The sequence below is a fragment of the Ailuropoda melanoleuca genome, chromosome 13 (genome assembly GCF_002007445.2).
Source record: "Ailuropoda melanoleuca isolate Jingjing chromosome 13, ASM200744v2, whole genome shotgun sequence".
Lineage (NCBI taxonomy): Eukaryota > Metazoa > Chordata > Mammalia > Carnivora > Ursidae > Ailuropoda > Ailuropoda melanoleuca.
The window spans coordinates 40,433,969-40,455,498 of NC_048230.1; the positions used below are offsets into that span (position 1 = coordinate 40,433,969).

At 58.1% G+C, this 21,530-nt stretch overlaps 2 protein-coding genes across 9 annotated transcripts in view; both read right to left on the bottom strand.

The window, feature by feature from the left end:
- Positions 1–29: 29 nt before the first annotated feature.
- Positions 30–7,197, bottom strand: FOXJ1 (forkhead box J1). Of its 3 annotated transcripts, none has more exons than XM_034641650.1 (3): positions 5,038–7,197; positions 3,033–3,699; positions 30–1,282 (listed from the first exon to the last, which is right to left on the bottom strand). In XM_034641650.1, exons 2-3 carry the CDS (start codon positions 3,528–3,530, stop codon positions 515–517), a joined length of 1,266 nt encoding a protein of 421 aa, XP_034497541.1. In that variant the 5' UTR covers positions 3,531–3,699; positions 5,038–7,197; the 3' UTR covers positions 30–514. The 3 variants fall into 3 exon arrangements, with proteins under 3 accessions (XP_034497541.1, XP_034497540.1, XP_002919910.2); XM_034641649.1 differs by lacking the exon at positions 5,038–7,197 and adding an exon at positions 4,237–4,355 and having other exon boundaries at positions 3,033–3,702; XM_002919864.4 differs by lacking the exon at positions 5,038–7,197 and adding an exon at positions 4,237–4,348.
- Positions 7,198–7,663: 466 nt separating this feature from the next.
- The window catches only part of RNF157 (ring finger protein 157), a 71,692-nt gene continuing 57,825 nt past the window's right edge, over positions 7,664–21,530 (bottom strand). For 4 of the 6 annotated variants that reach the window (XM_019800355.2, XM_011225787.3, XM_034641647.1 and 1 more), the window contains 8 exons: positions 21,045–21,283; positions 20,207–20,315; positions 17,917–18,028; positions 17,286–17,473; positions 16,939–17,004; positions 15,860–15,908; positions 14,065–14,175; positions 7,664–8,372 (listed from right to left, as the gene is read on the bottom strand). In XM_019800355.2, the coding sequence (XP_019655914.1) occupies positions 8,251–8,372; positions 14,065–14,175; positions 15,860–15,908; positions 16,939–17,004; positions 17,286–17,473; positions 17,917–18,028; positions 20,207–20,315; positions 21,045–21,283 (996 nt within the window). In that variant the 3' untranslated portion in view covers positions 7,664–8,250. Of the gene's footprint in view, positions 8,373–10,117; positions 10,159–10,306; positions 13,286–14,064; positions 14,176–15,859; positions 15,909–16,938; positions 17,005–17,285; positions 17,474–17,916; positions 18,029–20,206; positions 20,316–21,044; positions 21,284–21,530 lie in introns of those variants that run through there. The other 2 variants (XM_019800357.2, XM_034641648.1) reach the window with 2 other exon arrangements.

Genomic DNA, 21,530 nt, shown 5'->3' on the forward strand with positions numbered 1-21,530 from the left:
CCCACCCCCCCCACCCTTCCCCAGCCCCAGGGAGGCTTTGCTGGGAGAGGCCCCCAGGGGGTTAATTTGCTGTCACCTAATTAGCATTTGTTGTACCTGGGAACTTTCTCTGGATAGAGACCTGGGGAGGACCGCGGGAGAGGGAGAGGCGTCGAAGCTGAGGTGCCCTGGGGCGGGCCCTGTACTGTTGCTCGCCAGCTTGGCCAGGGCCGCTCCAGGTGCAGCTCCCACAGTGCAGGGCCCGGGGCTGGCGAGAGGAGGATCGGTGAAACACTGTGTGTATGGGGTGGGGGGGCCGGGGAGGCAGCCGTTCTGGACCTGGGCCCCCGTTCTCAGCCTCCTGGGCTGGAATCTGAGGGCAGCCTGGGCTGGGGGCCGTGAGGCCTCGTGGGGCCAGCCTCGGGAGACCTGGCCCAGCCCCTGCCTGGGTGACAGGGTGTCCAGGGGCCTGTGCTGGGGGGCAGTCTGGGCCCTGACTCGGGCACTGTCCGGAGGTGGGGTGGCGCCCGGCCTCTTACAAGAAGGCGCCCACACTGGCCCAGTCCTGCAGGTCGGCAGCCAGGGTGGCGTCCCCGGCCTCGAAGAGGGGCTCCGGGGGCAGGCAGCCACTGCCGCTCTCGTCCCAGGGGTGCTGCAGGAAGGACGTGGCCAGGAAGGTCTCATCGAAGTCCAGGCTGTCGGCAGCCTGCTCCCCCGGAGGCCCCCAGGTGGCGGGGCAGTCGATGTGGCGGCCGTGGACGGTGAGGTCCACGTCCCCGTGCGAGGCGGGGCTCAGCGGCGGGCTCAGCTCCAGGGCCTCCAGCGTGCCCAGCTCGCCGCCCAGAGTGCCGGCCTCGAAGATAGCCTCCCAGTCAAAGTTGCCCTTGAGGGGCTCCAGCTCGCCTTGCTCCTCCTGCGTCAGCAGCAGGCTGCTGGGGGCCCGCGGGACCTTGGCCACCCGTTTGGGCAGCGGCTGTTTGCGCTTATGGCCGAGCCTGCCCTCGCCCGCACCCCAGCCCGCCTCCCCGGTGGCCTCCTCGAACTCCCGCAGCAGCTGCTGGGCCTCAGTGTTGACGGTCAGCGGCCCGGCCCACGGGGCGGCGCTGGGCTCCTGTGAGGCCTGGCGGGCAAAGGCCGGGTGGATGTGGACCGGGGGCAGCCGCCGCTTCTTGAAGGCCCCGCTCAGCAGCCGCTCGGCGTACTGGGGGTCGATGCGCCAGAAGCCCCCCTTGCCTGGCTCGTCCTTCTCCCGAGGCACTTTGATGAAGCATTTGTTCAGCGACAGGTTGTGGCGGATGGAATTCTGGGCACAGGGGGAGAGGAGAGAAAGAGGTCGGCTGGGTGAGTGGGAAGGGCCAGCGGTGGGGGGCAACGAAAGCTCCTGCCCACACGGGAGGAGGGACGGACGCACTGCTCCGACCGGTGGCTCTGGGACACCAGCCACTGGGCACGGGGAGCCAGGAGTGCTGTCGGGGGCTTTTGTTCCCTGTTGCCGGGATATCTGCCTGCTCAGTCATCCGAGCCCTGAGCCGCAGGGTGGCTCGCAGTGCCACCCCGTCCTGCCCTCCCTCCCTCACCCCACTGCTTGCGGCCTCTGGCCAAAGGCCGCAGCTCCCCCAGGGCCTGGACAGCCATCTCACTTCGCCTGGGCCTGGCTGGCCCTCTGTTTGTGAAGTGAGTGGGTGGGTTGAGGCAGGGGTGGGGGAGCTGGGCTAGTCAGGGTGTGAGGGTGTGTGTTCTGAGAGGGTAGGGATGAAGTGTGGGGGGATCTGATGACTTTCCTTGTTTGTTGAGCCGGCTGCTGGCCTGGGCCCTCACCCGCCATGGCCCCCTCCTCCCGCCCAGGCTAGGAGGCCTCAGTTGATTATTACCCAGCCTAGAGCACGGTGCTCATTCCCGAGGCCCATTTCCGGCAGCCTGAGCTTCACAGGCTTCAGGGAGGGTCGGGGGTGGGGGTCTCTCTGCTTTCTCACTGACGGTACAAATGCCACTTGCCCCAGAGTCGGGGCCCATGCAAATGTGGAGTAGTTTGGGACTGTGATTCTCCGGCCTGCTCCACCCTGCCGGTGCCCCCAGGGAAAAGGCTGGACACTCTGGGGCCTCAGCCCCTAAGTAGCGCCTGATCCTGATGGTGGCAGACTCGTGTCTGCCTGGCCTCAAATCACCATCCTGCCTTGTTCATTCCTAGGTGTGTCGTCTTGTCCAAGCCATGCTGGGGGACAGGGGTTTAAGGTCCAGAAGGCAGGGTGGGTGGGTGGGTCGTGCCCCCTGGCAAAGTTGGGATGTTTACATGGAGGCTTGGGCCCCTTGGCTGCTCTGTGCCAGGTTCCAGATCCTTGGAATGAAGCCAGTGTGGCAGGCGGAGCCCCTGTGGAAAGCACCTGGCTCAGGTAATTGTCCCCCTAGGGAGGCTGACTGAGAAGAGGGGGAGGACAGGAGGCAGGAAACTGGGGAGGGGTTGGGTGAGGGGCCAGGCCAGCAGCTTTACTTTAGGAAGGCCCCAGAGCCCCACTACTGGGACTCAGCTGGCCTTCACACCCCATTGCCCTCCCCCAACCCCGAACTCCACCAGCCAACTGAAACAAGACAGGATGCAGGGCCTGGCAGGGGCAATGCTCCAGCATCCGATTCTGAGTTGGGCTTTGACAAGTGTCCTTCTGCTGGGTGGTGTCTAGGAATTCTAGGACTTGGGACAAAAATGTGTCCCTTAGTCCATCATCCTCTCTTAGGGGGCCATGTCCACATACAGTCTGGTCCTGGTCTCTGGGCTGGGTCTACTGGATGAGTGACAGGTGCTTTCCCCATGAATTTCGGGGTCTGCACCCTTTCTAAAGCCCTTTAAACATCCTCCCTCCTCCCTCTCTGAAGTCGGAGGGACAATTCCAAGCACTAGGCTCCCCTGAGGTCTTTCCTCGATGGCCTTCCTCCCCTGGGGCGCTGGCTGCACCCAGCCTACTTGGCATGAGGACCTGCGACCTGAGTCCAGTCCACCCTGGCGTGGGGAGGGAGGAGGGGAGCGGGGAGGGAGCGGCCGCCACCCGCGTCTCCCCTACCTGCCAGGTGGGATCGGCGTGGCGGAAGTAGCAGAAGTTGTCCGTGATCCACTTGTAGATGGCCGACAGGGTGATCTTGGTGGCCTTGCTGGCCTGCATGGCCATGCAGATGAGCGTGGCGTAAGAGTAAGGCGGCTTCACATTCGGGTTAGTGGCGTAGTCGACGTCGTCGGGGGGCGGGGCCTGCAACCCCGGGGGCGCGCTCCGCGATGTGCACGACGACGTGGGCTTACCCGGAGTGTGCGGCTGCCCCAGGCAGGCGGGATCGGCCGCCAGGGGGGACCCAGGCGCGGCCGAGCCTGGCACATGGTGGTAGCCGTGGGGGTCGGTGCCCCCCGGAGGCAGGGCGGGGGCCTTGGCGTTGAGAATGGAGAATTCCTGCAGCCACTGCAGGCTGGTCAGGCTGTCATCCAGGGAGTCGGGCTCCTCCAGGCCGCCCTCCGGCCCGGCCTCCTCCGCCGCCCCTGCACCCGAGAGGCGTAGCCAGCTCTCCGCCATGTCTGCGGGGACTCTCCGAGGGGGCGGTCAACATCCACGGGCTGAGCCGGGGGTAGCCCGCCGCGCTCTCTAGCCCGCTGACTCCCGCGGCTCCGGTTACAGGGCCTCCCAGACGCGCGCTTCCATCCCGCGACCAGGGGGTCGCCTCCTCCGAATACGAATGTGGTACCTGCTGGGGAGGATCACAGCGGGAACTGAGCACTTTCCCCCACCCCCGAGGGGAGTGTGTGTGCGAGGGGGAAGCTCCTCTAAAATCGTCCCCGCTGCTGGGGAGGATCTTTTCTGGTCGAGATCGGGGAAACAGAAGCTGTGCCCGGGGGTCCGACCCCCGATGGGTCCGTCTCTCTTCCTCTCAGAGGTTTTAGAAGAGACTTTATTAGCTAAAGGAGGGAGGTGGGTAGAGGCCTTCTCCCCAAAAGTGGGAAATCAGCCTCTCCCCCCCGCAACAATTGGAAATGGGGCGAAGGAGCCCAGGAGGGCAGTATCACCGGGCGGCAGAGGGGGAGGTCGTCTGATCTTTGAAAAGAGATATTAGGATGGGAGATAACGGGGAAGGAAGGAAACAGGATAGGAGTTATAGGAGGCGAGAAGTTAGTGTCCCCCAAACTCAGATGTCATTCCCTGGTCCACCAGTTCCGTCGAGGACGGATGGGAGAGCGGGCTGGTACGGACACCCTCCCTTCCCGCAGGCGTCTCAGTCCCTTACCTGGCTCAGAGAGCAGCCCGGGCCAAAGGAAGGTTCTGGAAGAAGTTCCTCCCACCCCCCGCGGCTCTCTGTCCCCAGCTCGAGGGCCCCGCCAGCGCCTCTTATCGCCCCCCCGCCCGACGGCGCCTTTCTGAGCGCCAGTGGCCCCCGGACCGGCATTAAGTAGCCGCTGCAAAGGCTTCTTCCGCTGCCATGGCGACGCTCCGCCCCCATAAACAGCTTCCGCTGCTGCTATTGGTCAGCAAGTTTCCAAGGAGACCGCGGGCTCTAGCCACTCTCTCTGGCGGTAACTCTCCTGGAACTCCCTCCTTCTGCCGCCCTCTCTCGCGCCACCCAGCCCCCTACCCGCCGCCGAGTCCCGGCTCCGCGCATTCCCGCCCGAGGGCCCCGCGCCCGGCTCCGAGAAGCGCGCGGCCCCCGCCCGAGGCCCCGGGCACGCCCGAGAGCCGTTCGCCCCGCAGCTGCTCTCCCGCCCTCGCTCCCTTCCAGTCCCAAATGCTCCGGGGCGTCGGCGGCTCCGCGGACCGAGCCAGGGGCGCAGGGGCCCAGGCTGAGAACGGGCTCGGCCACTGTGCGCTTGGGGTTTCCTTTCCTCTCCTCCGGGCTCATGTTTCCGTGCCCCTTCCCACCCTCCCGACCCCGAGCGTCGTCTCGGTGCCCGTAGGCAGGACCGACTCTCCCACTGCCGCTCAGGTCCGCAGCCGGGGCTGCACCGATCCCAGGCACCCCGAGGCGGGTAGGTTTTCCCGGTAAGCGGCTCCCTCCCCACCCCTGTACTCAGCAAGGTTCCCGGAAGCTGACTTTCCAGAGGCTTCTGCGGAAGGGCTCTCCCTCCTTTTCAGATAGCTGAGGAAACGGAGCCGGTGAGTGAAACTCAGAGAAGCCACGGACTCGCCGAATTCTCCTCGCAGGGTCATTTAGGAGTGGGGTGACACCAGGGGCTTCCTCATCCGTTCTCCTGGCCTCCCTCCTGCCACCAGCTTTCCTGCTCTTCAATTACTGAGGAGCTGCAGGGGTGGCAGTTCGGTTTAAGCGCGAGGGTGAGGCGAGGCGAGGGCTCCTTACTCAGGCCTCTGCCCAGAAGCAGGAGGGCAGAGGTGGGAAGCCTGTGCGCACCGGGTGGCACGTCAACTCCCACCTCCCACCCCGGAGCATGTCTTTCCCTACCCCTCGCCCTCTCCCACTGCTCCACTTCCAGATTCTCTTGAGTAAAAATATTTGAGTGCTGGACAAAGTCTTTCACAAATAAGCCAAGGGCACAATTAACAGCTCTCCTTCCCTTGTAAACAGTTTTATTCGTTTTTAAGAATCATGCAGCAATCCATAAATATTGCATCCTCCATGTCCCCACTGTAGTGTGCCCGTGAGTGTACTACTCCAGGGAGCGAGAGGGTACACGGATGGCACCAACAGTACACACACTCGCACACACCAGGTGTGCAGGTCCTAAAGCGAAGTGATCGACCAACATGCCGAGTTCAGGCGGGCAGGACACTAACTCTCCCCGGGTGAGACGGCTCAAAGTGTGTGGAGATGTGCCCAGGAGATGCCCCAGTGCGGGCCTAAACTCTGGTGGGTGGAACTGGGTGAGGAAGGGAAAAAGGCTCTGTGAGGCCGGGATCACCACACCACCTGGAGGCCACGGGAGAGCTCAGGCCTCTGACCAGAGTCAGCGGGAGAAGCCGCAGGCCTCCAGGTGGTCTGTGCCCCCGAGTGAAGAGCCAGGCCCCATCCCATTCTCTCTGGGTCAATTGCTCGGAACACGACTGTCTCCAGATGATGGATCGGGCAGTAGGGTTGGCAGCTGCCCTGTTGCCTGATCAGGCTGACTAAAGACAGCTCCCTTGGTTGGGATAGTTCTGCTTGCCTAAGAGCCAAATAAGAACAAAGACGGGGGAGGAGAGAGAGAGAGAGATGGAAGGATCAGTCTGAGAAACGGGAGTGAAAGGGCCATTTCTAACCCAGGCCTGTCTTGATTATGGAACCAAGGCCTTGAAGAATCTCTGTGAGCCTCTTGCTGGGGGAGGAGCCAGCGTGTGCTGTGAGGAAGGGCACAGGCAGGTCCTCCTCAGAAGAGGGTGATAATGGCTTCTCTCAGGGTTCCCGGCCACCGTGGCTACTGTTTACCTGCATCTCCTTCATCTCGGGTGACACCACACTGTGAATATGACCTGCCAGGAGGGGAGGGGAGCTGTGTGCCACCCCCCCCAGGTGGAGGGAAGTCCGCCATTCCCTGGGGCTGAAACTTCAAGGAAATCAGGAAGTGGGGTTATTGCTCGGATCTCAAACACAAAAGAGGCCTTAAGAATGTTGGGGGAAAGAAAGGATAAGGAGTGGGGCCTGAAGCAGCAGAGTCCACGGCAGGACCTCGGAGAGGGGGACAGGGGACTCAGGACAGAAGCTTCTATTCAGGCTTGGTTCCTGTCAACGTCTGTCAGGACAACAGGCCGTCCCCCAACCAGGAAAGGACCTGAGCCATAACCACTAGGCCCAGCAAGGGTAACCACCGCCTGACGGTACAAAGAAGCCACACAGAAGGTGTGAAGGATTCCCTGGGCACTGGGCTCTCTTTGGGGTGCCGGAAACGGCCCTGAAAAACTCTTTCAGGGTAACAATTCCAAATATGAAGATAGGCCGTCACGATGGGCAAAGCCTAAGACTCCACCACATCTCAGCCTCCAAATGGCTGTATTTGACCTTGCTTCCCGATCTCATGCTCCACCGGAAGACCACCTTTTCCCAAAGCCAGTCGACAACCCATCTGTCCAAGAACTAGGCGGAACCCACTGGCAACACCAGTGTTGAGAGAGGAGTAACTCCCACCAGCTTACAGCCTGGCCTTGCTGTTTCAGACTTTTGTCTACATGCCTTCCACCAGGCTGAGGGTGGGGGGCACGGGATTTGAACAGTCTCTCTAAAGAGCCTGGGGAAGGAGTACCTCCCCATCTCCCCCCCCCCCCCCCCCCCNATCTGGAAAGCCGGGGAGGAAAACCCGTGGGGTGGGGAGGCCCCCCATCCCCGCTAGCCCAAGCTGGCAGCGTGCTCCGCCACTTCCCTTAGGCCTCCTGGGCACCAATTTGAGAATCACTGTTCCACCCCCTCCCTCAGCCTATTTCTTTAACTACTAACAAGAAGGGGTGGAGACAGGGACAACAGGTATAAGAATGTCACCTGACGAGGTGCGGTGATGAAATGTGAGAATATAGGACAGCTAACACAGTGCCTGGCACATAGAGGTGGCAGAAAATGTGTTTTTTGAAAAGTCACCTTAGGATGGCGTCCCAGGCCTTCATGAATGCACCTGACCATAAATAACCCTCCTAATGGAATCCCGTAACCGGAGGATTCTCAGATCTGAGGCCTCCTTCCTAAGCAGACAGACACACGAGGCCCAGGACACTAGCTCTGTGACCAGAAGCAAGAACTGTTTTCCAGTCAACCTTTTGGTTGCCACTGTTTCTCGTCCGTGAGAAAGGAGCTCCGAATGCTTTCTGAGGGAAACTTGGCTTAGAGTGAAAAATGGCTTTCCCTTCTCACAGGAGCCATCCCCCAACCCTACCCCAAAGTGGAGGGTTCAAATTGCTTATGATGTTCCAGAGACCAAAAATGCCAGATGGGTGTTTGTAATGAAGCTGCCAAAATTCCAGGTCCTCTTGGTTCGCCCCCTAAAGAGAAAAAGATGAGAAAAACCAGCCTGTGGACCTCGGCTCCACCTGCACATCAAGATAGGGTGGCCGCACCCCAAAGAGTCTCTGCAAACGATCTCAGGAGCTGCAGTTCATGGAGAGGCTCCAGCCCACAAGAGAGGAGGCTTCTAGTTCCTTCTGGGAGGGGAGGGGTCATGGTTCTGGATGAGACCGGACTGGGAGCCGGAGCAGGTGGACCTCCACGTCCAGCTTTCATCTGGATGCAGTCTTCATGGTCTTGCTGAGGACGCCCAGGAGGCCAGCAGTCCAGCGAGGCCAGGATGGAAGGTGGGGACAGGAGGGAGCCCAGGTGCACGGGCTGGGGGTCTCAGACGGCCAGAGGACCCCACACACAGGGCCTGTCCTCAGGGTCCTCCAGGCTGCCAGATGATAAGCGCCGGCGCTGTGTGTTCCGACGACTGACAACGTTGTCATCGGCCTGCCAGGTGCCTGGAGAGGAGAGAAGGAAGGGTATGGGAGCCGATGGGTCCAGATGGCCTCTCTAGCAGGACAGCCCAGGAGTTGGGCATGGAGGCTAGCAGGATGTGTGTTAGCTGAAACTCCCATGTGTGTGCGGGCCACAGCAAGGGAGAGAGAACTGGGCGCAGTGGGAGCCTTGGGGGCAGGGGACGGTTCCTGTCCTCATGCGCTAGGTACAGTCATGGCCGCTGTGGAGACTACTGACGGAGAGGAACATGCAGGGTAACTCTTGTTCTGTGAACTTGCCCTGCGATCCACTTCTCTGTCTTTATTTGTTTTGAAGTTTGCCTGCATGTAATGGTGGACGGGACAAAGAAACCAGGTCTAGCTGAGGTTTTCGCAGGAAGCAGTGGAGGGGAGTGAGAAGAGCGTGTTAATGTGGGTCCGGTGTCAGTGTTTGCTGTGGGGGCTGGGGCGGGGCAGGAAGGGGCTGGTAGCCCAGCAGGGTGCCAGGGACAGAAAGGCAAGGGGGGAGCTGGTGTGATGCCTGCAGCACCCCTCTTGCACACCTGCTGCTCTTCATCCCCTCCTGCCCCGAGCTGCCCGCTGAAGTCACCATCAACCCTGGAAGACAGCAGCCCAAGAGCCCTGGGATGCCCCAGGCAGCGCCCACTAAACTTCTCGTCCTCCCCCAGATCCGCCGCCGCTCCTGCACGAGCACGGAGCACCGGCTGGCGAGGCCGGAAGGCCGTCCTTGGCTCCCCTGTGCTTGGTGCTTTGGATGTAATCCCTCGCTGCCTCGCGTTCATCCGCCTGTGGTCAGAAAACCCGGGCTTCACTCCCAGGTCCTGACTGACTGGCGGCGTGCTCCTGGGCAGCTCATGTCCCTGGGAGCCTTGGTTCTCCCACCCATCAAATGGGGGCCGAGTGCTCTCCTCACAGGACTGACTCGCAGGGTGTGCCCAACAACTAGCCCCCACGCGTTGTTCAGGCCACCCTCCTCTCTTCCAGGGTCTCCCCTCAACTGTCCTCCTGGCCCAGACCAGCTCATCCAATCTGTTCCCTCCAGGGCAGCGCGAACCTCCCCCACAGACAGAGGCTCCGGGTGAAGACCTCACTCCACGGGGCCCCGCGGCCCTCCCCGCGGCCTTCCCCTCCCCGTGGCCCGCTTTCACGAGGCAGGCTTGCTCCACGGTGCCCCCCAGCCCGTCCCGATGCCGCAGTGCGCATGTCACACTGCCTCTCGCGCTGTGAGGGAACCAGGAACCCCTGCCCTCTCCCCGGGCAGGCCTGGCTCCCCGGAGGACTCAGGCGGGGGACAGACCCGACTGCCCAGCTATACAGGGAGGGCCTCAGGCTCACTGCGCTCATGTTTGAGGGGGCTGTGCTCCAACGTCTGGGGTCAGCCTCACGCTAGGGCCAGTCCGAGACCCTCTAATGGTCCAAACGCTAGGATTAAGTGGGTATAAACTGCTTACTTCCCATAAGGGTCCTGGCATGATAATCCATCCTTAGGCTCTAATAGTCTGTGGAGGTGGCCCCGGGGAAGAGAAGTGGGCAAAACAGAACATTCGTAGGTATCTCTCACACCCAGATGGAATTTGGAGGTTTCTCTTCCCTGGAGTCTGGGACATGGGTCAAAAGTGCTTTCTCCTCTAAGGGTGGGACTCTTAAGTGTGATAGGGCGAAGAGAAGGCAAGATCGCCATTTAGGTTAGGAACCCCCAAAATGCAATGAGTTGTTCGTTCACTTATAGAATTTGGTAGATCTCATACCTAGTCCTCAATGTTTATGGGGCAGGACTCCGGAACGGCGGCTGTTTGGTGGGAGAGACCAAAAGCAAACGGTGAACAAGAGAGAAGACACACACGCACGCACACGTCACAATCCACGTCGCCGCCGCCGCCGCCCAGCACGCCACGAGACGCCGACTGACGGGCTGTCCTGACTCAGTTCACGTGAGGCCCTGCTACCCAACTCCACCACTCGAGAACCCTCAGCCAGGGCCGAGAACCGTTCCTCCGGAATAGCCTCAAGACTCAGAGCTCACGCATCTGCGCTCCCTGGCTTTTTGGCTCACTTGGCGGCGAGGGGGAGGTCGCGCAGCGCTAATGAGGTGCCCTCCCCCCGGCCAGGGGGCTGATGGGCCCTCAGCAAAGCCCTGCTGCTGCTGCCTGCCCCCGCGTCCAGCCCTCCAGCCACACGCCGGAGGTGGTGACTGAACTCCTTCTGGAGATGGATCAAGGTGCCTTCCCTTCGAGTCCCATCTACAGTAGGAGAAATGGGAGAGCAGAGAGACCTCTAGAGGTAGGCTTGGGGAGCATATTTAGGGGAATTCCGCACCCCCTTTTCCTGCCTCTACCAAGCTCGATGTAAGCGCTAGAATAGTCTGATTGTCTCAAAGAGTTTCCAGTGGAAAGAGAAACTGAATTCAGATTTTCCCTTCATGTCTATGAAGCGTAAACTTTCCTAGCAGCATCTCTGCCTCGGGTTACGGGCTCGAAGAGAGGCGTGAACTGAACTGCAGGTTTCTGTAGGTACTGTTAGGTTTCATGGGTAATGTCCACTCCTGCACAATGAGGTCATTTAAAAATATATTTCTATTTCCACCAACAAACCCAAATGATTTTTGCTTTTCTTTTTTTTCCCCCATCACATACACTACGCAGAACCTGTTCACAGACTCATCACTGGTCCCCTGGTCACTCTGCTGCCACCTGTGTGATAGTCCACCCAACTCCCTGGAACCACATCTACTCAGCCTGGCTTCACGACTCTAACCTGCTCACCACCTGCATCCATCACCTTCGACTTCCTCCCTTTGAGACCTTGGAGAACAATCTCAGAACACGCCCCCCCCTTGGTCTTGGGGCCCAAGAAGGCTCAGAAGCTTCTTAGGGGGGGCACCTGGGTAGCACAGTCGTTAAGCATCTGCCTTCGGCTCAGGGCGTGATCCCGGCGTTCCGGGATCGAGCCCCACATCGGGCTCCTCCCCTGGGAGCCTGCTTCTTCCTCTCCCACTCCCCCTGCTGTGTTCCCTCTCTCGCTGGCTGTCTCTCTGTCACATAAATAAATAAACTCTTAAAAAAAAAAAAAGAAGCTTCTTAGGGGAAAAAGGGCTGGCAGGACACAGGTGCCCTCTCAGTGACACTCCCATGAGTGTGATGAGAGTGGTGAGGATGGGGACCCGCGTAGTCTTTGTCATCAGCTGGGTCTCCCGGCAGAGCGTGCGTGAGGATGGGGAGGGCGGCATGTGGCACAGGGGAGAGCGTGGGATGCTCCCCGCGGCTCCACTTCTCCTCAGCCCTCCACGAAGGGAGCGGCGCCACTTGGAGGGAAACAAGACTCAAGCAGAGACCAAGTGCCTGAGAAGTTGTCCTGACGGCCGCAGAACATGGAGCTGAGTCAGCCCGCGGGTGTCTCAGTCACAGGATGGAAGTTTGAACTTACAGCTGAGCGTGAAGAGGCCTATTTATTCCACGGGACTATCAAAGTGGATACTCCTGCTACTAACCCAACAGAGGCTTCTGGAGAGTTCCCCATCCGGTTGCTATGAGTGTGATGCTAAGACCAGAAGCAGACAAACCTTTTACCAAGAAAGCAGACGTGCTTTCCCTCTCCCGCAAGAGCCCTTGGGACCTCTGGGGAGGGTACAAGGGGACACCTCAAGTGCTTCCACCTGCGTCGCTCTCCCGACAGGCGTCACAGGCATTTGGTTGCACGACTGGCCTGGACTGTGGACCTAGTCTCATCTCAGCCCACTGGCTCTTGAGAGCACCGTAAGGAACCCCAGGGGTTCCCTCCTCTTCCTGCAAGCAATCCCGTAAGTGGAATAAAGATCACCAAGCAGGCTGGCTGCAGGGGGTCAGGAGGAGGAGGAAGCAGAAGGAACAAGCTCCATTTCCACCAGCACGGTTGGCTAAAACTGTTCCCAGCAGCTCCCTCTGACCAAATCCTCTGACCAGTGGGTGGGGGCGCCCCTCGAGGGAGGCAGGAGCCTAGTCAAAGGATGGCTGCTATGGAGCGGCCACAGACACAGGGCAGAGAGGACAGAGATGTCATCTTTCCCGACTAATGACACAGGAATGCCAAATCAAATCCTCCTCATTACGCTTGCCACAGAAGCATCCCCGTATTTTGTGGAGCAGGGATTAATATACCTTTGCAAACACTTTTTCTCAGAGAACCTATCAAATGCAGGCCCTTGCCAGTCAGGGCTGGCAACGTAAGCAGGAGCCTCTGGGACGTGCGCACGCCCGGCAAGCGCGGTGTCGGACACAGCGTGGCCAGGGGGCGGGGACAGGGCTGGCGCGGTGAACGTGAACTTCCACACGAAGGCTACGTAACAGAAATGAGCTTCAAAAGAAACAAACCAGACAGACAGATTTACGTTTGGCAAAAAGACGTGAAAAACAAATGGACAGACGGAAGCGAGGTGAGGAGTGGGAAGGCAGGAGATGACGTGTGCCCGGGCCCCACAGCTCCAGTCCAGGCCTGACTGGGTCCATGCCCCTCCGCCGGCAGGCGGGAGAAGCAGCAGGATTGACATGGCATCTTTTGGCCTCACGGAACATGAAGCGTCCTGGGCAGTATCTTCAGGACACACTAAATAGAAAACAACCAAAGAGAGGCCTTTGAAAGGCTGGAGAAAGCATGTTCTGGGAATTACGGCTTCCTGGCCACCAGCCTGTGTGGGGCCGGGCATGCGAGGCCCGGTGTCTCTCACGGGCTGACGGACCGCGGCCGCCACAGGAGGCTGCGCCGCTCCAACGCCTCTAGACGCTTCGCTGAGCGAGTAAAGCACTGGACCCATGATGTGACGTGGCTGTCCTGAAGTTCAAGTAAGTCTTCGTTTCAGGGGTGTCGAAGAGAGCTTACAAACACCACAACGTGGAGGGTGATCTCTGCCGTGAAATCAGGAGGCCGGTTTTGACCTCGTCCACCTGGGCAAGACTTGGCTTCAGGGAAGCGGTTCGTGGAGCCCCCGAGTGAGCACACAGACTAGAAGGAGGTGAGGGCTCACGGTGTGACTAGCACGGCTCCTGCGTAAGAAGTCATCCCAGGTTCGGCTTAGTATCAGGAGAAGGGACAAGGGGCATGTTGATAGCCCTGACCAAATTTAAATTAGGGCTCCAGGGAGCACAGTCACCCTCGACCCCTGACCTCTCCTCTGGGATCCAAGTCTAATAGGTACAATGCGACTGGTAACCCAAAGCTCACTGGCTCAGAGAGCCACGTGCTAATTGAAACCACATCAGCTTTCCAATTCCTCCCTGCTCCTAACGAAACAAACTCCTTCGGAGGAGCAAGGGATCGGATCCCCTTTTCAAGGGCTCAGGCTAGCTTTCCAAGACCTTCTCAGAGAGGCAGGTTCTGCCTCAGACTTCCTGTTGACGAAAACAAGACCAGGCCACCTGCCGTGGGACCCCCAGGATCGGGGTGGAGGGCGGTGGTCAGGCCAATTCAGAAGGAGAGGGGGTTTTACTCCTGTCTTCCTGTCCTAACAGTCTTGCTCAGAGCAGGGTCTGCTCTGTGCACAAAGTTCAAGGACTCTCCTGAGGCCTCCTCACTTCCTTCCAGCATCTGGCTTTCGGCATCCTAGCACGGCCCAGGCCTTCTTTCTGAAAGGGCAGGGCAGGAGCTGGGTGTCCCAGGGTGAGAGCAGGGGTGCGAGCAGGGGAGCGTCTCCCACCAAGTTCATGTCCAGCAGACGGCCACTCACCGGGTAAGCAGACCTCAGGGCACAGCTTATTGTCCAGTGCTTTCACGCTGGCGATGCCAAAGTCATTGTTATTGTCACACTCCATACCTAGAAATGCGCATGTCCTCTGGCCTGTAACGGAGTTAACGCAGTTAGAGAGGGCCTGGCTGTAATTTTTCTCTGCTTTGCTGTCCTTAAAAAAAAGTCTTAAGGATGGAGACAAAAAAAATCAAATCATATGTTAAAAAAAAGACAGTAATTAAGTGGGTAAAGAGTGGACAATAAAGGAATCAAACTGTGTGGGCCTGTCTGTGTTTTGGCTCTGTCCTGCCCTGTCTCCTGAACTGGCCCCTTCCCAGCCAGTGTGGAGACCACTGGGGAGGGTTGTGGGATGTGGGCTCCACAGAGAGCCACACGGGGGCGTGGAGAGAGGCTGCCCCCGCTCTTGCCTGTGTCTGTTGGGGCGCGTCGGGTGTTTATGACCACAAGGCTCTGTAAGATGATAAATACATAAAACAAAAACTAAAGGTCGCAGGTTCCATAATTTTGCATATTAGTCAGGATCACCACATTCACAAAATTATGTTTTATTTTCCTATGAAACTTAGTTTGTTATTTTGAGTGTGTTTTAAGGGTCTGAGCAGAAACCTACGGACATGTAAAGGGAAGGGGAAGGTTTCAGATGTTATTTTTTTCTAGCTTCCCCCACGCCTCCGGTTTTCTCTTGACGAAAGGGAGAGGAAAAAACATAAATCCATCGTGTGGGCTATGGAATGTCAGGCGGAAACTGCCCGCCACCCTGCATTTTTCAGAAGCGAACATTCTATGGGGGGAAGCGATGGCAGAGGGTGACTTGGGAACCCCGAGCACTGAAGGCATCCACCGAGTCGATGAAGCACCCGACCCTGTCTTGGGCTGGCGTGCAAGTGTGGCGGAGGCACAGCCTTGGTGGCCAGGCCCTCGTTCGGGGCGACTGGCTCAGGCGGAGTGGTCAGGCCAGCATGCGCACCCCTGGACCCCCCAAGCACGGCCAACGCTAAAGCAGAAGCAACTAGGATGACATCTGTCCAGGCTGGGGTCTGGGTCTGCTTTGGAAGTGCCCCCTTCTGCAGTAGGCCCCTCAGAGCAGCCCAGAGCACAGATGCTGGCTCCCGGAGCTGGCGGAATTCCATTCCCAGGGGAATTCTCCCAGCCCCACCTCCTCTTCCCACTTCCTTGCTCTGTAGACCATTCCTTCTCTCCCAGCCTTCCTGGACACAAAATGCCTCCATCTGAGGATATAATGCAGGCCTGAGTAAAGCCTACCAATACTTGCCCATACTGAGCTGCTGGTGTCAGACTCTTTCTCACACCTTCTCTGTGCCCGCTGGCCCCTCAGGTCCCTCTGCTACCACAACGTCGGCCAGCTTCTTCGCTAAAGCAAGACCACACCAACTGCCTAACAGTCCTTTGTCCCAAGTGGAGGGCCGCCAGAGCAGCTCTGTGGGGCTCGGCCAAAAAGCAGAAGTGGCAAGGGAGGTGATGGGGCTGCCCAAGAAGCTTCAGAACCTAGTCCCCGCAGATACAGAGCTCCTGTGTGCTTTCTGCAGCAGCTGTCCTGACGTCCTTGGCGCTGAGGCCTTGAAAGAGCCAAGAAGACTGCTGCGGTCCTCAAATACCCTGCTGGCTCTGTTATTCCATCAACAAGACAAGATTTCCCCAACAGCCACACAACTGAGGAGAGCCGTCGAGTCCTACCAGTGCCCCTTTCTGTACCCTTTAAAGAAGACCCAGGAAAGAAATCCAATAAGAGGGAGCAAAAGACCAGGTCTTTTACCATCTTCTTGTGTGGGCGATCTGTCCTCTTCCTCTATGACATCATTTCCCTAGGACAGAAGGAAGGTGCTATGAGTCTATAATAGCAGTAAAATGAATATATTGATCAGCTGAAGACAGAAGTACCTGGCCTAATGGTATCTCACTGCAGGGCCCTCGTCAACAGTATACATTTCCCATCATGTCTGAGGAACCTAGGAGGCCTGGGCAGAGACAGATTTTGTTTGGGAAAGGCATGGTCTGCCCGTGGGGACCAGGTCTGAGGCCTGTTACAGACATACCCAGGGAATGTCGGGAAGAACCTTGGTAACAGTTCAGCTCATACTGTCTCTTGAAGGTGGAAATAAATGTCAAATGAAAAAGCAAATAGCAAGATCCTAAAACTTCCAGAAATTCCTGACGACCCCAAGCCCTATCCGGATACTCCTGTGAGAGCATCTGGCTCAAGAAAAAGTTCTAGTGACCTCACTGTGACCTGGGTGTTTCATGTACTTCCTGAACACCTCCGTCAGGGCATTCTGTGCTGAATTGTAATCCTGTCCCCACCACCTGCCACGGGGCTCCTGGATGAGTACATAGTTGATTTAGTTTTTAGTAGTCTCTATACCCAACATGGGGCTCGAACTTATGACCCTGAGGTCAAGAGTTGCTGAGCCAGCCAGGTGCCCCTGGATGAGGATATATAGTTGGGGGTGGAGGGGATGGGGGAGGCTAAAACCAGGTCACTGGGGTCTTTATGTCTTCCAGTGCCAGGAGGTGCCTGTGACACAGTCATTCTGGGTAAATACTAAGTGAACAAAGGACGAACACATCCTCAGGTCTAGGGTCTGGCCGGGAAGGGTTCCCTCCAGGACTCACCCCACGCCTCTTACACAGTGACCAGCGCGCTGTGCTAAGTAAGGGACAGTCCACTGACCAGCGTGGCTACTCTTCCCTCTACACCACTCCCCACCCCTAACTGAGCCAGATATGCCACCTTGGAAGGTTTCTTCCAGAACAGCCCCCATCCTACTGCATCCCCCGCCAGCGCCAACAGTCCCTCTGATGGGAGGGAGCCCTGCTGCCCGCCATCGGCGGTACCTCGGCGTCCTGCTCTTCAGCGGCGAGGCCGACGAAGTTGCTGTCCGGAGATGAGGATGGCGTCACCTGCCAAAGAGCGACAGACATCAAGGCACAGATGCCACGGCTCTCCTACCCCGCCCGCAGGGCCGCGGACCCAAACCAAGTCCTCGGGGTGGAAGTGACACCAGATGGAAGAATCAGGCGTGGGGGTCTTTGATTCCATGGCCCTACCTTGCTGTCCATGGCACTCCTTCCCGGCACAGCAGGCGACTGGCAGGCATCCCTGGCAGACCCTGGCCTGAGCTGCTCTGGACGCGTGTGCAGAGCACAGAGCAGCAAAGATGCTCCCCGGGCTCCTCCCTTACCTCTCCTTCTTCTGAGGGGGCCCTGCTGGCGGCCCGGGGTGAAGGGAGAGCCTCTCCCTCTTCCTCAGTGCCCGGGGCGATGTAGGAGCCAGACATGGAGGAGACCGTGTCGGTGCTGATCTGGGAGTGCTGGCTCTGGGAAGACACCATGGACATGACCGACTGGGCCAGACTGCTGCTGGCAGGGTCTGTAGAGACAGGGGTGGAAGGAAGGAGACTGGAGGTCAGGCACGGCTTCTGGGAGCTGACTGAGGAGCCGAGCAGCCTCCCGGTGCTCGCGAAGCCAGCGGGGACCACGGTGGCCTCGCCACACCCTTGCCCACAAAGGTATAGGTTTCAGGTGTTCCGAGGTTCTGCTCCTTCACATTTTAGAGCTCAGAACTCAACCCAGGGAACAAGGATCCGCTTGTCCCTGACTCAGCGTCCAAGGAGCTCATGACGGCAGGGCCAGGGGTGAGATGAGCCCTCCCCGCAGCTGTCAGCAGGACCCCCTGGCCTCTGCGAGGGGCCTGGTTTTCATGCAGCTTAGGTATCAACCTGCCAGCCCTGAGTCCCTCTGGAGGGGCTGTCAGGAGCGCCGAGGACTGGGCTGAGCAGAAGAACGTGCAATCACTCCCGCTCCCTCGTGTACCTTCTGGGGAGGAGATTGTGGAAGAGAGAGGCGTCCCTGTACAAGACGACTGGTCAATAGCTCCCGAGGATGACAGGGTAAGATTCTCACTTTCTGGGCTTACACCACATTCCTGGGGGGAAAGAGAGGAAGTGTGTGAGGGCCAGGGGCCTGGGGAAGGAGGGGGACACCGGGAGGGCCGAGGGCCCCAGCGTCAGGAGGCTACGTGCAGAGCAGGGGTGGTTTCTCTTTTGTCCTCACTCCCCTGCAGCCCTGGGCTGGAAGGGCTGCCTCCCAGGGGAGGTGCCAACTTCAGTCAGCACATCCTGCCTGAGGCTCAGCATCTGCTCGGGCCATACAAAGACTGGAGCTCAGGTGACACAGGTCACCCAGCAGCTGTGACACGGGAACACCCCGGGTTTCCCAGGATTAGAAACCGCTTTCCTTCTGAAGGAGAACACAAAACCAGCAGAGGCCTCACTGCCTGCGAGGTGGCCCCACTTGGATATCGGGTTAGTTCTAGCTCTACCGACCTCACACAAATGCTACCTTTGCCTCCTGACCCAATCCGGACACCCAGCTAGCAGCCACCTGGGCCAGTTCCCTCACCCTGTCCCAGGCACATGGGGATTCTGTCCCCATCCCCTTTTCTCCACGAGTTCTGTGGGGTTTTTTTGTTTTTGTTTTTGTTTTTTTTTTAAAGTAGGCTCCACGCCCAACATGGGGCTCGAACTCATGACCCTGAGATCAAGGGTCATGAGCTCCACCAACTGAGCCAGCCAGGCACCCGAAGGAGTTCTGTTTTGTTTTTTTTTTTAAAGATTTTATTTATTTATGTGACACAGAGACAGCCAGCGAGAGAGGGAACACAAGCAGGGGGAGTGGGAGAGGAAGAAGCAGGCTCCCAGTGGAGGAGCCCGATGTGGGACTCGATCCCGGAACACCGGGATCACGCCCTGAGCTGAAGGCAGACGTTTAACGACTGTGCTACCCAGGCGCCCCAGGAGTTCTGTTTTTACTGGAGTTCAGGCACTCTGTCCTGCCTGAGCCAGGGAGTCCTCCCGAGGGCTCCGCTGCTCTCTGGGAGCCTGGTCTGCAGCTGCATAGGGGGGCCTTTGTGGGCCACGCTCTCACGTAACCCTGGCTTGCTCTGCACCCCAGCTTTGGCTCTGGGCCTTTGCACGGACTGCCCCACCAACTGGATTGCTTCTCTCGCCTTTCTCTACAAGTCTAAAAAAATGCCAAGATCCAGCTCACATGATTCCTCCAGCACACTTCCCTGGTCTTCTCCACTTAACATAATCTCTTGTGTCTCTGCCACAGGACAGTACTGTCCCTGTTTTGGGGGGAGCTCTCTATAGTTAAGATTCATTCATTCTCTATAGCTAGGATTCATTCATTCAGGGGCACCTGGGTGGCTCAGGCAGTTAGGCATCCGACTCTTGGTTTCAGGTCAGGTCATGATCTCATGGGCCGTGGAATGGGTGCCGTGTCAGGCTCCACGCTCAGCGGGGAGTCTGTTTGAGATTCTCTCCCTCGGCTCCTCCCCCTACTTGAGCACATGCACCCGCTCTCGCTCTCTCTCACACAAGTAAACAAATAAATCTTGAAAGCAAAAGCATCATTCATCCACCCAGCAAATACGTACTGAACAACTGTGTGCGAGCTGTAGCACCGTAACCTGCGTACGCGTCCTGTCCCGCTAGACCCCGAGCGCCCAAGGTCAGGGGCCACTCCATCATCTTTGCTTGTTGCAGTTTCCCCAGCTCACTGCCGTATAGACAGCAGGTGTCATACGCCTGCTAAACAGAGCCTGCGGCGCTCACGGGCAGCACCGCATCGGGCTCCCAGCGCCCCTGTGCCGGGCTCTTCGGCCTGTCCCTATGCCTAGAACCCGCTTTCCTCAGACATTTGCACACACTTTCTCATGTCCTTCATTCTCTGTCCACAGACTACCCCTTAAAGACAGCAACCCCCACCTCTAGCCTCGAGCTCCCTCTCTCTCCCGTCTGATCCACAGCACTGTCTGACACAGCCAGATTTTACTGCCTGGGGTCCATCCCGACCCCAATATCAAGACTCTCAGTGCCACAAAGGCGAGGACTTTTGTCGTCTCCATATTGCTATTGTTCCTGGCACATAACACAGGCTCAATATATCGTTGAAAGGATAAATGGAAAGAAACCTTGGCTGCTGTCTCAAAGAGTGTTCCAAGGTGCCTGAGGAGTGAATGAAAGCGGATGGACCTGGAGAGGCCGGTGGGACGAAAGCACCTGCAGGCCAACGTTCAAGAAATGGAGAATGAGATTACCTCTTCCAGATGCTGGGCTGATGGCCTCTGAGAGAGCTGGGTCTCTGAGTCGCTGCAAGAACGCTCATCTTCCTCTTCATGCAGCACGGAAGAGTTCTGGGAAACAGACCTGCAGAAGTCCGGAGAGGAGCTCCTGAAGCCAGCACCCGCGTGAAGAACAGACTGGCCTGCACTCCCGTTAGCCGGACTCCACAGGAACAAGAGGGCCCAGAGGGGAAGCGGAGGGAAACCCAGATCTTAAGGAGAAGGACGGAGGTGGGAAAGACCACTGAGGAGGGACTGAGAGCTCTTCTGGGTGTCAGAAAATCTCCGCTTTACCTTTAACTCCTTCAATAACTTGTGTCCGAGCCGGGGAAAAACACTGACATTTTTAGGATCTCAATATTTTTATCTATAAAATGTGCTCTTTGACTCCGCCACAGAAAGCTTCTCATGGCTGTGCCTAGCTGGGTTTAAATGCTGAAGAGGTACAGATACAGATCACAGTTTCCTTCAGTCTTTAGACGAAGCGATGCTCCCCACGGGAGCATCAGTGACCCTAGGGATGTCCTCTTCCCCATACCCTGTCTGCCCACCAAAAACACACGAGATTTGCCTGTCTTGATCCTCCTAAGTCCCCACCTGCCACCTTACTTCTGTCCCCTAAGGAGTGAGATAACCTTCTACCTGAGCGTTAGCCCGACGTCTCCCATGAAACGAAGAGCTCTGGGAACAGCCCAAAGGGTATACACTGCCCCGGGGACCCAGGACGTGAGCCCGTACTGAGGAGGGGAAAGTTGCAGTGAAAGCATATCATCAGGGACCCCAGGGTCAACACTGTTGAGCACCAACCACTCACTTGGAGAGACTCTTTTTGAGCTTGATCCCTTGGCTGCTGCAGTCAGACAGGCGGTCGAGCGGGGAGAGCGTCCTGACAGGGGGCAGGTGGCCATCGCTGCCGTAGGAGGGCAGCATTCCTGACAGGTGGCCATCTCCAAGCACGTGGAGGGCAGGGACCGCTGGGGATGGGGTGAGGGGCCCATTGAGGGCTTCCAGAAGAGACACCACTTCATAGCCCGGCGGAATGTTCTCTGAGGACTAGGGGAATCAGACAGGTTGAAAAATTAATTGAGTACTCTTTGTTTTATGGCATGATCATGTTTCTTGCTCTACACTGAAAAAATGTTTTCTTTTACATCTGGTCTGGCAAGAAGAGCTTCTGTAGAAGGGGGCAAAGAAAGATAAAATGTCACAGAAACCCATATTCCTAGATTCCACTTGTAGATGAACTTCTTGGTAATGTTTAGTTTTTAAATTATAATGGAAATATATGTGCATTACAGGA

What these genes read in the sequence shown, in the direction of transcription:
- FOXJ1 (XM_034641650.1), bottom strand. Translation starts at nt 3,530, where the DNA reads ATGGCGGAGAGCTGGCTACGCCTCTCGGGTGCAGGGGCGGCGGAGGAG. An exon ending in ACGCCGATCCCACCTGGCAG is followed by an intron (nt 1,283 to 3,032) that starts GTAGGGGAGACG and finishes CCCTGTGCCCAG; the next exon opens with AATTCCATCCGCCACAACCT.